Source organism: Lagopus muta, chromosome 6 (genome assembly GCF_023343835.1).
Source record: "Lagopus muta isolate bLagMut1 chromosome 6, bLagMut1 primary, whole genome shotgun sequence".
Taxonomy (NCBI): Eukaryota; Metazoa; Chordata; class Aves; order Galliformes; family Phasianidae; genus Lagopus; species Lagopus muta.
Genome location: NC_064438.1, coordinates 43,499,680 through 43,514,906, shown reverse-complemented (window position 1 = coordinate 43,514,906; position 15,227 = coordinate 43,499,680). Strand labels below are relative to the sequence as shown.

Here is a 15,227-nt window from a genome sequence, read left to right as displayed (position 1 = left end):
CTCTGTTCCAGGTGGAGGTGGATTCAATAATGTCTTCTGTGAGACCAGAAAATTCAGGTAATATGCAAACATCAATCAATCAATGATCTCTACTCCTTTTTCATTCATTAACTTATAAATAAATAAAATCTGAAGCCTGATCTCTAAAGTGTTTTGAGAAACTTGATGCAGATTAATGATAAATGAGCTGATCATAACTATTAAAGAGGATTATAGGATTTCATTGAGTTTTGGCATATTTCTAGTGCTTTTATGATAAATTTAGCTTGGAATTCACGTTTGAACTTTTTCTTGCTTCTCAGAGTAGCATTTCTTAATATTATACAGATCAGTGATAGAGAAAAGTAATTAGAAAATGTTGGTGTTCAAGCTGATAAGTGTTGAGAAAGATTTTCATTAAAAATGTTTTTTCTTTTGATACCACTTCACTGTTCATTTGGGCAAATACACGAGTCTTACAGCACGGTTCAATAAATATATCTGTCTGTAGCAACACCCACTTACCTAGTTCTACTTGTTTTTGTTTTGTTTTTCCTCTTGTCCTCGACCTTATCAGTGGTGCCAGTACCACTGTTTCTGGAGCTGTGCGGTGAATTGTAGTAGAGAACTGATTCATGTGAAAAATAAAAATGTCAAAAATTTGGGTGTTTTTATCATTAAGTTCCCCTTTCTCATTTGCCATATAATCCCACTTGTATCAGTGCATTTGAAGGGTGTTGTAAAGGCTGTCTGTTTATTCTAACTGTGATGTCAAAGCCTATATTCATTAAGCCCTATCCTTAAGAAGATTTTGCTTCCCCCCTCCCTCCTAAGATAAAGTCTGTGTGAAAATTAGTGAACGAATACATGGAGGTAGACTATGGATCTGTCAATATCTAGATGCTTTGTGTATTTTTTTTTTAAGGTGACCTTTTTGTGTTGAGATACTTTTGCAACCCATTCAGTAGCTCGTAGATTGCCAACTCTCACGATCAATGAAGAGGCGGCTCTCTATTGTAGGAGTCATTCCATAAAATGAAGAATGTATACTATAATTTTCTGGGCTCATACGTTCCTCTGAAATAACCCTGAAAGAGAAAAATAAATAGATGGAAATCCTATATTGCTTTTTATGGTTTCATTTTCCTGTTTATCCAATTGAATGGAAAGCTGTTCATGCGGACAAGTTCAGTATGTTTTGGCAACCTCTGTTATTAAATAAATTGTGGACATAAAGAGCCTAGCACTTGAAATCAACATGTCTTTGTAATTCTGGAAATTGAGACTATAATAGTTCTTAATGTATGATTTTACAAGAAGTGAGGAAAGAAACACCAGAAATCTGTAAGCTTGGAGTTTAAGATTTGAATTGAGACAGCAGGTGGAGCTGAAGGAGCTGCCCCTTTGAATCACTGCAGGAAGAATAGAATGTGAATGAATCAAAAGAAAGAGAAGTGCAGAGCTTTTGTTATGTTATTTGATAAACATTCACACCAGATACTGCCACCTTTTTAAGAAAATTCAGCTGTTAAAAAGGAGCATGAGGCATATTTTTAACAGTCTTTCTCATGCTTTCTGAATTGATATGTGCTCTCTTTGCCAGAATAAAACGTGTCGGCCGAAATTTTTCTGTCAGAAATTTTGCATGTTTCATGAGAAGGCCTAAGGTTGTGGGGGTGTATTTTTGTTTCTTAATATTATGGTTTTATTTGATTTTATAATAAATGCTCAGTTAAAACAGGACTTGCAAACGAGATGTGGATTTTATTTCATTTCATTTTTCTATTCATTAAAAAGATAAGATAAATATACAGGTAAATTCATTGGATTAATCACCAATTCATATTTAATCTTAATTTTATTGTGAATCTCACAGGAATCTGTATCTGATTATTTCAGAGTTCTGTCCCTGCTGGGAATTATGCCAGATACATTGTTTATGCAGCATCTATGGATCTTTATCCTTGGCATGAAAGTTCTATTGACTTAGAAATGTCCACATTTCATTCCAATGCAAAGGAAGATGAGATAACAGATAACTTAGAAGGAAAAATAGAAATAAACTGATGCATTATTTTCAAGTATAGAAAATACATGAGAAAATTTAAAAGATAGTGAAATGTTTGCATGAGCAAACTTTGAAGACCTTTTTTTCCTTTTTTTGTTTGTTTTTTTTTTTGCACTTTATATATAATCCAAATGATTCCTAATTATTAGACAGTCATACAAGTTTATAAGGAGGAAAATAAAACAGTTCTTTTTCCAGGAAGATTTATCTGAACTTCCAATTTTTCTAGGTATATCATTTGAAAAGTTTTTAAATCTTATGAGTGCAAAGAAATCTGCACAACTGTGTAGTGATGAAACAAGAGAAATATTCACAGCTTTTGACATGCAAGGTAAGTTTCTTCTCCTAAATAAATATTTTGAGTGTTAATTCTTAAACAATAAGGTAAAGCAGAACACCTGAAGGAAATAAGAGATAAAATGTTGTGTGTATGGGAACTGCTGAATCATGGCCTGAGCCTCTGATTGATCACCTGAGGCGAGCAGTGAGTCAGCCATGGGAGCACAGGTGAAGGCAATTCAGCTGTGCTGCTGGAAGGGGTGGAGCCAGGCTGCACCTCTCCTAGATCTATCTAAGAGCTGACTACCAGCAGGCAAGGATCTCTTCTGCAAATACACTCTGCTGGAGTTTCATAGCAAGCCCAGGATACGGTAAGCTATCTATTCTCTTTTGGTATAATAACTGCTTAGCCACACTCTCTGGTATATTTCATAATTATAACTTCTGTACTTTCATTGATTATACAGTCACGAATGCTGTCACATGAAGTAAAACATTAACAAAGTAATAAAGACAGCAATGATATTATTGTAAGTAAGTCGAAGGTAGTAGACTGCAACATTCTATTTGGAAGCTCTAGTTGTGGTATGAGCTCCTACAAGGCAAATCTCTAAGCTATTCACCCTACCTGTTAACTCTCACTGCCTCAGATGCCCTGTCCCTGGAGTCTTTTAAGGTAAGGCTGGATCAGGCCCTGACAACATGATCTGTCTGTGATGTCCCTGTTTATTGCAGGGGAGTTGGACTAGATGGCCTTTAAAGGTCCATTCCAACTCCAGTGACTTCATCATTTTCTGTTACTTCTAGTCATGTGTCTCCACGCACTTATTCCTGCCACATATTTTAGAGATTTCTGTCTTTGGTGGCTGTAGATATTTCTTTTACATCTTCATAACAGATGAAGGAATGGAAATCAAAATAATGTGGATTTTCTCATGTACTTTTTGTGAAGTAGATGTAGTGATTCTTTCTTGCTGGAAAACAAAGAGTAAAACAAGGACTATCTCCCACCACCATGCTGGAAAAATTCATCAAGAACCTCTCTTTAAATAGACATTGGGACAATCTTTCCTGATTTCTTCCTGACCTGAGATAGGACTAAGGCCCTTGAAATGAGTGAAAGTGAAACATATGGTAGATCAGATGTTGGGATGATCAGATAAGCATCCACTGCAGCTTTTTGCTCTGAACTAAAAGTAGCTTTTGAAGTGTTATTTTTAGTGAGTTATTTCAAAGGACTTAACTGTTTCAAGCACTGAGCTTTTGTTTGTCTTGCTATTTGCTGCATGCCATCTGTGATAGCCTGGCTTGAAATGCTTTATTTTCTTGCTGGCTCTGGAAGTGAATTCATAGCCTAAGTGATCAATTGATATCACACTGGTATGTTTCAGGATCTTCAATAGTATTAAACAAAGTTTTTTTTATGGAAGAAAGTTTTTCTGATATATAATACTTATAGTGGCTAAGGTGTCAATGAAGATGACAGATTTGGAATGTAATTTCACATATTTTAGAAAATATGTTTTCAAAATCTCACAAGTCTGAAATTTTCAATTTAAAATGCCTACTTTTAAAATGAAAAAATTTAAATGAGACAGTTGTGGATGTTAGACTATTAAATAGAGGTCACAGTGGTGCAAAGGAGCTGTCAGGATATATATATGCTCACTCCATATAACCATAGCCATTCTAAAATATTTTGCAAATAAAATAACTTAGTGTTTAATCATCTCAGAACTGTGAATTGAATAGCCCTATACAAACATAATTGTATGAGTAAGTTTTATAAACCTGTGTTCTTTTTCTCTTGTCTAATTGTGATTTAAAAGATAGAGGATTCTTGACTTTTGAAGACTTTAAGAAAACCTTCAATTCTGTTCTTCCAAAATTATCTGAAAGAATCATAATTGAAGCCTTCAGGTAAGACTAGTAGAGAAATCCTTATTCAGTCTGGATAGCAGTCTTTTCTTTGTATATTTCGGTTAATTGAAGTGATTATATTCTATTGTACAATTGAAGATATGAGCTTCAGCACGTTATTGTGTTAATGCCTTTAATAATGAATGGAATATATATAAACAATATGCATGTAAATAATATGGGCAATGCAAATATAGTAGGAAAAAATATGTAAAATACATATAATACAATAATAAATACAGAAAGTAAACTGTTGACTGAACTGTTTCTCAGGAAGCCTGTTATTATTTACTCTTAAATATTCCTCCTGTAATCACAAAATCTTCGTTCGTGAGCTTTAGAATTACAATTAGTGCACTAGTGGGATCTTTCATAAGGTGAAATTTGCCTGCGGAGTGAGAGGATCAAATTTTGAGAGTGATTTATGGATCATTTAAAAAAAAAAAATCAATTTTGTTTAGCAGCTGTAAGTAAATATTACTTCAAAACTATTTTGGAAAACAGTGTGTTCCAAGCAATAAAACTTTCTTTTTTTTTGTGAAATGAATGACTTGTTTGGAAGTAGCTTCAGCCATTGAAAGAGGTCCTTCAATTTTGGAGGCATGGCATTAGGTACCTTTTTTTTTTTTTTTAAACTTACTCATGCATATCTGTTACTTTGTGTGCAGTTTTCAAGTATATGTTTGCATGATGAATGTTACCCTTTGTTTGAAAAAAACATTAACAACCTATATAGTCAACTGCAGTGCTTGGAAATTCATCACTTTGTGAGGGCTGAATGATTTATTTCATTTGGTAGGGCACATATAGACAAGTATCTTCATATTACTCATTAATAACAAAAACAAAGTCATATCGCATCATATAATAAGGAATGAGATTGTAGGCAGTTCAAGCCTGAACTTTATAAGCATGCAATAGATTAAGTGGAAATAATCTCTAAGGGACGAGGTATATTTTCTTGAAAACCAAGTGTTTCTGCTATCACTTTTTGGTCCACTGCCAAGAAATGAATAGGCTTGAGTGCCTACTTTTATGAAGGCCCTAATAACCAACATTTCTGTGAAGTGATTAGAAACTTTCTTGAATATTAAGGCTCTTTATATAAGAAATTTAAATGTAGTTATTGTTAATGCTGTCGTGTTTAATATATTCTTTTCTTTATTTCTCTTATGTGAAGAATTGTCAAATAAATTCAGACATAGCTTCATATTGCAATATAGCTTTGAATATAGCTGTTTATTTATGGAACTTTCACCTTAATGGACGTGCTGTCTACAAGGCACGTTAGCTATTGATGGAAGGTTCCATGTATTATTTTCCCATACTTTAAATGAAATGAAACTTTATAAATTAAGTCTGTGTCATAAGGGTTTAAAGGAAACGGGAAAGAAATTAAAGACGTGTAGTACTTAACTTCCCCCCTTACCATACAGAGCAGGGAATTAATTTCTCCTAGGGTGTGATTCTCAACATATACTTTTTCATAAAAATGAAAACAGGGGTATTTTAGCTGTGCAAGACTCAGGGACGGGAGAACATCGGTAGCACTTGGTACTAAAGAAGAACCACCCCACTGAAGTTCAGGTCAAGTAAATTTGATTTATAGATATCCAAAATGCTCATAATGAGAAATCCATACATCTTATACTGATTTTAACGAGTGTAAGGCTTGAAAATGAAATGCTTGTATTTATCATTCATGTACATTCATGAATACTAAAGCAGTCTTAAAACTTCTTTATATAATATAATAAAGAGCTAAAGAATAATGGATTATTTTCCTGTCTTACCTGTTTAACCGTTAATTTGAAATCTTGTTATGGCTAAAAGGAGACCAGATACATAAAGCCAAATTCTGTTGTTAATAAATTGAAATCTTAGCAGTCTAGTCAAAGAAAAATTACTGATATAAATCCAAAGCTTACATAAAAATAAAATACAGAATACTGTATTAAAGAGAAGTCTCAATAATAAAGTTAAATACATCGCACACCCTTTGTAATGTCTACTCCTTTCTGGTGTTATTCCAAGTCTTTCACTACCCCTCTCATGTCCTGTTGTGACAGGTTCCAGGTGGGCAGGGTTGGGTGAATTGCCATTATCCTGTCTTGAGGAGTTTGGAATTCATGTGGATGAATTCTTTTCTCTTGCTCTTATCATCCAGTCATTTTAACACGTCTACTGACATACTTTATGCATTTCCCTTCTCTTCGTTTGTCTGCAAACCCATGTTGTATTCAAATTTATTACATGTGGCACATATTATGTTTTAGATACTTGTTCTTTGCTACCTTTATCCGTAGTGCTGGATTTGTACAGTCCTCTGACTGCATTTCTCTGACTCTTGGTGAGTTGTTTGTAATCATGGTCCTTCAGTGTTAGCCTCTGCCCTGCATCTTAATGTTCCATGCTGTGCTCTTCTGCTGTGAGTAATGTGTCATATTTTGGAAGGTCTCTGCTGTGAAGCTGGGTTGGTATTTCTCTACACCATTATTGTAAACTTATGAATATTTGATTTTACATAGTTTTAAATAGACTGAAGTAACAAGAATTTATTCTATGTTTGTGCTGTATAAACACAAGAACAACAAATTAGGTATACTATCCTGACCCTTAGAAGAACTGATGTTAGAGACAAAGCAAGTAGAAAGCTTCAAGCAGGACAGGCAAACTCAGACAACGTCAGAAGAGTTTCAGTTTTCAGGCTTTGTGAACTCAATACATGAGTTTGTGACCTGTTATGTGCTGTATTTATTAGAATGCTGGGCTATGAAACACAGTTAATGCCTCTGCTTTACTTTAGCGCTGTATAATGTTAAAAGATGTAGTGAATTAGTATGACTTGCTAATCGAGCTTCAGGTTGGGATGTTAAGTGCTCTATTTTATAAAATACAAAAGATACTTCAATTCAGTAGTGTTTCTAAATATAGTAAGGGGCCTTGGTTATTGGTGTTGTTTTTTTTTTTAACTGGAATGGGAATAGGCAAAATATATTTTTATCTCTTACTGTAAAATAATATTTAATATAGGCATTCTTTCTCCTGATGGATTGTTTTCTTACAAATTTCAGTAGTATACTGCAATTGTTGCTGAAGTTTTACAAAATGTAGGTGAAATTCAGTTTATCTCGATTTTATTAACTGACTGTAATCTTGCATCAGTTTTAAATTAACAGTAGTGTCATGTTTCTTGGTTTTGAGCTGATACTGCATTTCTATGGACTTAATTCTTACGTGCCCAGTATTCACTTCATTAAAGTGCCATTGTGCAGTGAAAGCTCAACATTCTTTGTTGAGCTGCAGAAGTACCTGCGAAGGTAAATGATGTGGTGATATGGGATGATATGTTCTTTCATAGTGGGGCTCTTTTTGATGCTTAACAGAGAAAATAATTTCTTTATAATAACACTGTTGTTGTGCATTTAGCAGAGTTGATATGAAATGTGACACATCCTTTGAAGTAATAATTTGTGATAAATTACTGTCTGCAAGTGAGCATGTTGTCTTTAAAAGTAGATTCAAATTCTAGAAAACATATTTAAGTAATGTGAGTATGAATTAGAATTATACAATATTATTAATTGAAACTGGTAAGAAAATATTTATCTTAGCTTTATCATCTGTTTAGAGAAAATAGGTGTTTGCATGGTAAATCCTGACTATGATAATGGAAATAGTAACAGAAAAGAGCTGAAAACCAATTGCATGTGAATGTGAGTGAGTCTCTAAAAGATGAAAAATGTCCTAAAGCCCAAAAATGGGCAGAAAAGTCTCATTCAGTTTTTAAAGCTAACAAGCATAAATCAGATCTAAAGGAAGAAATGAAGGCATTCATGATCAACGTTTTACACTGCTGTATTCTTAGATTGATAGGATGACTGACACTGGAGGTATACTAGTATTCTTATATGCATTGGTACTTTCCATACAAAAAAAATGACCTAATTGTTGTGTTTTTCTTTCATGTAATTATCTAATAATGAAAAAAATAACCTGGTTTTCAGAGCAACCCCATGGAGGAAAGCTTATGCTCTTTTATGCAAGTTTGATTTATAGACACATACTGCAGAGCACAGTGAATATGAAACATTCATTTTCCTATGGCTAGTTGCCATGGAAACATAGTACACAGTACAATGTCATTCCAGCTCTGGTGATGCCTGCAGTAGTTTATTCCTTTGTTGTTCTTGTTTCTTAAGCAACTGTCTTGCAGCCTTTCATATTATCACACATCACCTATACACGTCTTTTTTCTTTACTTCTTGAGAGCCATCTCTACTAGAAAGGAAATTTTTTGGTCTACCCATGCATATCTGTATGCAGACTTCTTTTTTTTTTTTCAATTCATTGGTTAAAAGCTTGTTCCATACCCACTACTAATTAACAGTTGCTTTAGAACTTGTAAAAGAAGATGGTAAGCTAGATTGAAGATCAAGGTGTAAAAGGCCTGACTCTGCATCTTCATAGTCTTTTATCGGGGAGTGGAGTTAAGACGACTTTTCTATAATCAGTATGTGATTCCAGGAAGACATGAAGTAAGAGTAAGCCAGCATATTCTTGCCTGTCCTTTGTTGGTACTTGTGGAGTGAAGGCAATTCAACAGCTGTCATAAAGAGCAGAATCTGAAACGGAAAAAATAATCAGAAGATGTCTTGTATCTGATTCAGAAGAACAGAGCTTAACGGTTAAGACCTAATATTTATAACAGCACAGCTGTAGTGTGTGTTTGTGTGCAGAAATTCCACTTCATAAGTAACTAGTAGAAAGAAAGGAAATGCTCATCTCAGGAGGGAGAGTTACTTTATACAAAGCAATTCATTTAATTATTTCTCTCAAGAATTTTTCTTGGACTGTATTCAATATGCATGTCTACGTTATAGAGTTTCTCCTTAACAGGATGCAAAAGTCTGCTTTTCCAAAACTGAGTGGAAAAGCTATAGCCAAAACTATATTTCTGAGTGGGCTAACTAAAGCAGAAGTGACCCTAAAAGTTGATATGTATTTTGGGTAATTATTAATGTTTTTCGACTTGTATTCCTATCTATAAACATCTGAAAAAATAGTTCTGTAATGCTAATTGAACCTGGCCAGCAGCTAAGCACCCACTCCATGGTTCGAGTGCTCCCCTGGCAGTGGGATGGGACAGAGAATTAGAGGAGCAAAACTGAAAAAGCTTGTTGGTTGAGATAGACATTTTAACGAGTGAAACAAAGCTGTGTCTGCAAGCAGAGCAAAATAAGGCATTAATTCACTGCTTTCTATCAGCAGGCACATTGAAAGTAGGGCCTCAGCGTACCACGTGGCACAGAACTTCCCTTTGGTCATTTTCAGTCAGCTGTGTCCTCTCCCAGCTTCTTGCCCACCTCCAGACTTCACATGAGGCAGGCAGAGTGGGGGAAAAAGGAAGTCTGGCTGCTGTACAAGCACTGCTCAGCAGTTACATTCATGGGATTGCAACTTATTAAAATGTACTAATACCACAGTGAGTGCTTAGCTGGTCATATCCTCAGGGCTCTGTTTTTAGACAGTTTCTTTCAGACAGGATAAAGCTATGACATATAATTAAAAATATTAAAGTATGTCAGCTATAAAATAGACCAAATTCACAATGTGAAAGACTTTTGTTATGAATAACAACTGAGATAATAGCAGTGCAGGTATCTTTTGCCTCACCTGCTAACGCACCTCAACTGTGGAACAGTTTTTAGCAGTAGCTTGTATTTATTCAATTTGCTGATTATTTTTAATTGCATTGGATGATAGAAACCCTCAAAAAGACTGACCCTTCCAAACTCATTTAAGATAAACTACTGAATCACCATTAGATTAGAGAAATTCTTGTTAATTTTCAAGCACTTCTAGCCTATAGGCAAAAATGTTCCTTCAGCTCTGAGTGTGCTTTTTATTAAATGTAGATTTTTCTCCAGAGTTAAGAATAAAAGATTTTTACCAAAATAAATGGCATTTTTCATTTGAAGTATGCTGACAGACTGAAAAACAGGTGTTTTTTTTTTTCTTTTTAACTTTAACCAATAGTAGGTAATGAAAGCAACAACAGATTTGCAGCAAGAAAGTGTTTGCAAAGTCTAGGGTCCCTTTATGGTAGAAAAAACTGTGACAGAATTCTGCAGCATGAAAATGCTGCAGTGTCAAAATGTTAGCTAGTTTTCTTTGGCTTTAGATGTTCTTTTTCTTGCTGCATTTTGAGAAAGCTAATCAGTGTCAGAATTGCTGCATAGTTGAAAAGTTTTTGTGTAGTTACATGATGACAGAACTTAATAGCAAGAAATACCTGAAGTCAGTGCTTGTTTTTGATGTAACAGGCCGAGTTATATTTTGATTTAGTAAATGCTAACATGTTAATTGATGGTGCTTACAATGTATTAAATAATTGCAGCGTGACTCTTTATTTAATCCTCACTATTGTGTTTAAATTAACAATAAAATTAATATTTTAATAATTAATTACTATTAAATAATTAAACACTATTAATTTAATATTAATAAAAACAAAATAGCATTGAAATAACTCTTAGCAATCCCTGTATTTCTAAATTTGGCTAGGTTGTAATAGTCTTCATGATCAAGCTTGGTAAGAAGTTGTGATTTTTTTAAACTAATTTCTTATAAAGCTTCTATTGTAATGCATGTCCTCTCACTGATACATTTTGAGCCTACAGGCTGGTTTCAGCAAAATATCAAAGCTGAGATCAAAGAAATAATAGGATTTTTCCAAATTTCATAAAAATAGAGGAACAAAGAGGAAGAGAGAGATGCTACAGGTGCCCCCAATAAAGCAGAGGGCCATTACTTGAGCTATTGAATCTTAAGAAACAGCAGAGCAAACATGGAAGTAAGACCCTATAAAACCTAACTGCAGAGAAGATTTAAACAAAGATTCCACAATAGACTCTGAAGTCAATCATAAGATGCAAATTATGGGAGATCGGTCATTCTTGTTTCTACTATTCACAGAATTATTTGTTTATGCAGATTCATTTCTATTGTATTTGGTTTTTGTATCATTTCCCTCATGAGTTTGAAAAATATTATGCTCTAAATAGTGACTAAATTTAAGGTGGTTTCTTGATGTTTAAAATTTATCCACTGAGTTTTTTCAACTTATGTATAAAGTAAGATTGATTAAAACTGATTATCACCTTTTACTTATGGAATCCTAGAAAAAAGATTATAGATAACGCTAAACCTGTGCTCTGTCTTGTGTTTTGGTGGATTAATAATGTTACAGAAAATGATTCTTCATAATTGAAAATGATTCAATCAGTAAAAAGGCCCCAGCATAGCACAAGAATGTACCATGGTATAGGGTAATATATACCAGTTTGTATGGGAACTGCTGAATTGTGGCCTGCACCTCTGATTGATCACCTGAGGTGAGCCATGAGTCAGCCAGAGGAGCACAGCTGAAGGCAATTCACCTGTGCTGCCAGAAGTGGTGGAGCCTGGCTGCACCTCTCCTAGACCCATTTAAGAGCTGGCTACCAGTGGGGAAGGATCTCTTCTGGAGATCTGCTCTGCTGGAGTTTTGTAAGTGAGCCCAGGGTAGGGGTAAGCTTTCTATCTATTCTCTTTTGTTATCATAATCTGCTTTGCCTAACTCTTGTTTATTTTGTAATCATAACATCTTAATATTCATTGATTATACACAGTTGCTTCAGGGGAAATTGTCTGAATCTGGGGGGAAAAAAATCTTCACTGTGAGGAGTTATGTCTATAATAAGTTCCACAGAAGTTAGTAGAATCTCCTTTCCTCTAACACTGGAAATATTCAATGGTCAGCTTCACAGAGCCACGGATAGCTTAATCTAAGGCCCTACTTTCAAAATTATGTTGGACCAGATGGTTTTATGCTTCTAAGATTTCTATTACAACACAACAAACTCGGAAGTCATAGTAGCACTTGAGAGACTGAGTTAAGCACTAGGGTCACATTCTGAGTATACAGTACTCTGAATACTGTTTTTTTCACAGAGATTTTGTAAGCAAAATTTTTACTGAACAAATGTAATACATGAAATAATAGATTCCAAAACCTGAGTTCTCTTCATCTTAAATAAATGAGGTCTGTTTTTCTAGGTGACAAAAATATTTCAAGCATCTAACACCCCACAGTCTTAAGAACTATGGCATGCATTGTTGCATGGAGATGTGAAACTGATTATCTTTATGGTTTGGGGAATGATCGTAAGACTCAGAAATGTGTTCACCTGTTGTAGAGCACTAACTGAAATGGTAGAGTTGGATTACTGCTGTTGTGTAGCTCAGTAGTTGGCATCAAGCCTGAGTACATGTTGGGTAAAATGTGTCCTGTGCTAAACAGATAATGATAGTGGGGTTTTTTCTGCCAGGAAACACTCATCTCATGTGACTGTCTGGTGATTGAATATAGCTAAGATAATGCTTGAGAGTGCTTCACTGATTTTTGCTGCAGATAAAAATTCATTGATAATTTGAATTAACAAATGTTGTCAGCTTTATCACCAGTTCTTCTGATGATCTCTTTCTATGTTTTTGAGGTCTTTATGCCTTTCCTAACTTTTTCACTTACAAATACGGTGCATCTAAATATAAGAATGAGCATATGTGGCTTTCGCGCAAAACTTCAGTGTCATTGCCAGTGAGCTGGTACTCCATAAAAGCTTTATTCAATTCATTGGTTCAGTGGAGTCGTGAGGGTTCGGTTTCCTCCCATTGAGAACAGTTTTTAGATATTCCCAATAAAATGATAGTCAGTTAGAAGCCTTTGTTAATAATCATCCTTGAATTCATCCTCACAGTACTTACCTGCCGCATAACCTGGAGAAACATATCCTCTTGTGATTTTTGCTTGAAAAGAGCTTTTTGTGAAAAGGCCTTCGTTGCCCCATTTCCTTCTCTCAAATCTGATCAGAAATTGCAACTTATGTTTTCTCAATGCTGTGTTTCTGTTCTGTAGCAGTAATACAGAAGGTAATGGATTCACACTAAATTCTTTTCCTTTGCAAAAAAAGTGACTTTTTTATTCTATTGGTAACTAATTCATAGAATACTAAGTCCTATAATTTCTAATCTTTCATTCCATCTCACCCTATCCTTATTATTTCACTGCTTTTTTCCCCTATTTTTCTTTCTTTGTCTATGTTGATTATTAAGAAGATATAGGGGGGAAAAATGATGTTATTGGTTAAAGTGCTTTGTAATTATTATTTTGAACACAGTGATGACCACTGTAATGGGCAAGGAGATGGGGGAGGTAGACGTCTATTTCTCAAATATTCTGTTCTTATTCTCATGTTTCCTTAGAATGACAATCTTTTTCTCTAGGAATTTTCTCATACTGCTTAGGAGCTTTTCACTAATACAGGCTGCTACAGTTTTCCATATAAAACTCACAGATGCATTTCAACTATAAACTATCCTAATCCAGGCTCCGAACCTTTGAATTGTACAACTGCAATTTCAACCTTCGCATTGAATGCAGACTCTTCTAACTGAATTATTTTAGGTGTTTTCACAGCCTAGCTAAGGCTATTGAATTTTAGAGTTTCCAAATCTGTCATAATGTGATGCGTCATCTCAGTAACCTGATGTGACATCTTTTCATTATTATGTATGGCTGGATTCAGCCTGACAGTTACTAACAAGAAAAAAATGAGCACAAACTCCTTTTGTCAAAATATGATGTACCATCAATGCACTATGTCCTGTGTTAGGTCTACCTGGCATGACATAATCTCTCTACCTTGATATGGGAAATACCATACCAATACCATGGTAACACCCTGTATGAGTTTTACCAGAGAATTCAATCTACTCCCAATCCTTACATATGCTTAGCAAATATTGAACTTTGAAAAATACTTTTGACAGTTTAGAAAATGCTTCTTCCTAATTCAGGATTTTTTTTCTCCAAGTTAATAATCTTGTGCCAGTAGGCTTTAGAGCTTTGAAGCACACATTCCTGATCCAGGTTGTTGGTGGCTCAGAGGAGGGATTTCCTCCCGTTTTCCTTGCACAATTCAAGATCTCTTCTGACAATCACCAAGTCTTTGTATTTAATTAGGGTGCTATTCTTTTCCCTTGTGAAATCTTATATACCAGTTAAATTGCTGTGTTTACAAAATTTGATTAAATGTTTAGATCTTAAAGGAAGTATAAATTAATTGGTTTGGAAACTGAAAACCAATTTCAGTAAGACTAAAATTTTGCAGGGCTATATTTCAATTACTTGATTCAATTACTTGATTCAGTTACTTGATTGACAACCTACTGAAAGTCTGTTGTCAGAATTAAGTAGGTAGAAGGCATCAAAGTATGTGTTCAACAATGTATTGCTTACGAAGTGAGGTTCATATTTCTTATATTTCAAAAGCTTATGGGAACAAATTCAAGTCTTCCTCACTGGGTAAACACATCACTCCGTGATGTCAAATAGGCTGCAGAAATGGGTAAAGAGATTATTTCAATCCTTCTTGAAGTCTTACTTTCCAGGTGAGTTATGAGTTTGCTGAAAGTAAGCCATGAATGAAGCCAAAGAATGCAGTTTTATCTTGTGTTGGGGTTTTATTTTATCTTTTCAAATAGTCCTAGTCACCTGGTGCTATGCCTGCTGTGTTCTATGTGCATGTCTAGTTATAAACTTCTAGTGTTGTTAACATCTTTTGAATCAAAGAATTTTAGGAAATGAGTAAATGAAGAATGCTTGTTCTCTTGATTGATAGTTTTGATTAATCTCATCTACTATTGCTGACAGTGTCTCTTGATTCTTCTAATAAATAGAAGCTGTTTGTCTCTCATATCTAAATAGTAGACTTGACAGAAGGTTCTCTTCTTCTTTCTATGCCTCTTTACCTACTGTTATTTTCCCCATGAGTAACACAAACGTGGTACATGCAGCACAGTGCCAAATGCAATGTTGGTTCTTTACCTATGGAAGCAAACATAAATACTTAATGGCAGTCTTCTATTTATACATAAA

At 34.6% G+C, this 15,227-nt stretch overlaps 1 protein-coding gene across 8 annotated transcripts in view; it reads left to right on the top strand.

Annotated features, from left to right (window-relative positions):
* Positions 1 to 15,227, top strand: part of EFCAB11 (EF-hand calcium binding domain 11) — a 58,180-nt gene that overhangs the window by 4,749 nt on the left and 38,204 nt on the right. For 7 of the 8 annotated variants that reach the window (XM_048948551.1, XM_048948550.1, XM_048948547.1 and 4 more), the window contains exons 3-5: positions 12 to 57; positions 2,277 to 2,378; positions 4,156 to 4,246. In XM_048948551.1, coding sequence (XP_048804508.1) covers positions 12 to 57; positions 2,277 to 2,378; positions 4,156 to 4,246 — 239 coding nt within the window. The remainder of the gene's footprint in view (positions 1 to 11; positions 58 to 2,276; positions 2,379 to 4,155; positions 4,247 to 15,227) is intronic. The other variant, XM_048948541.1, reaches the window with a different exon arrangement.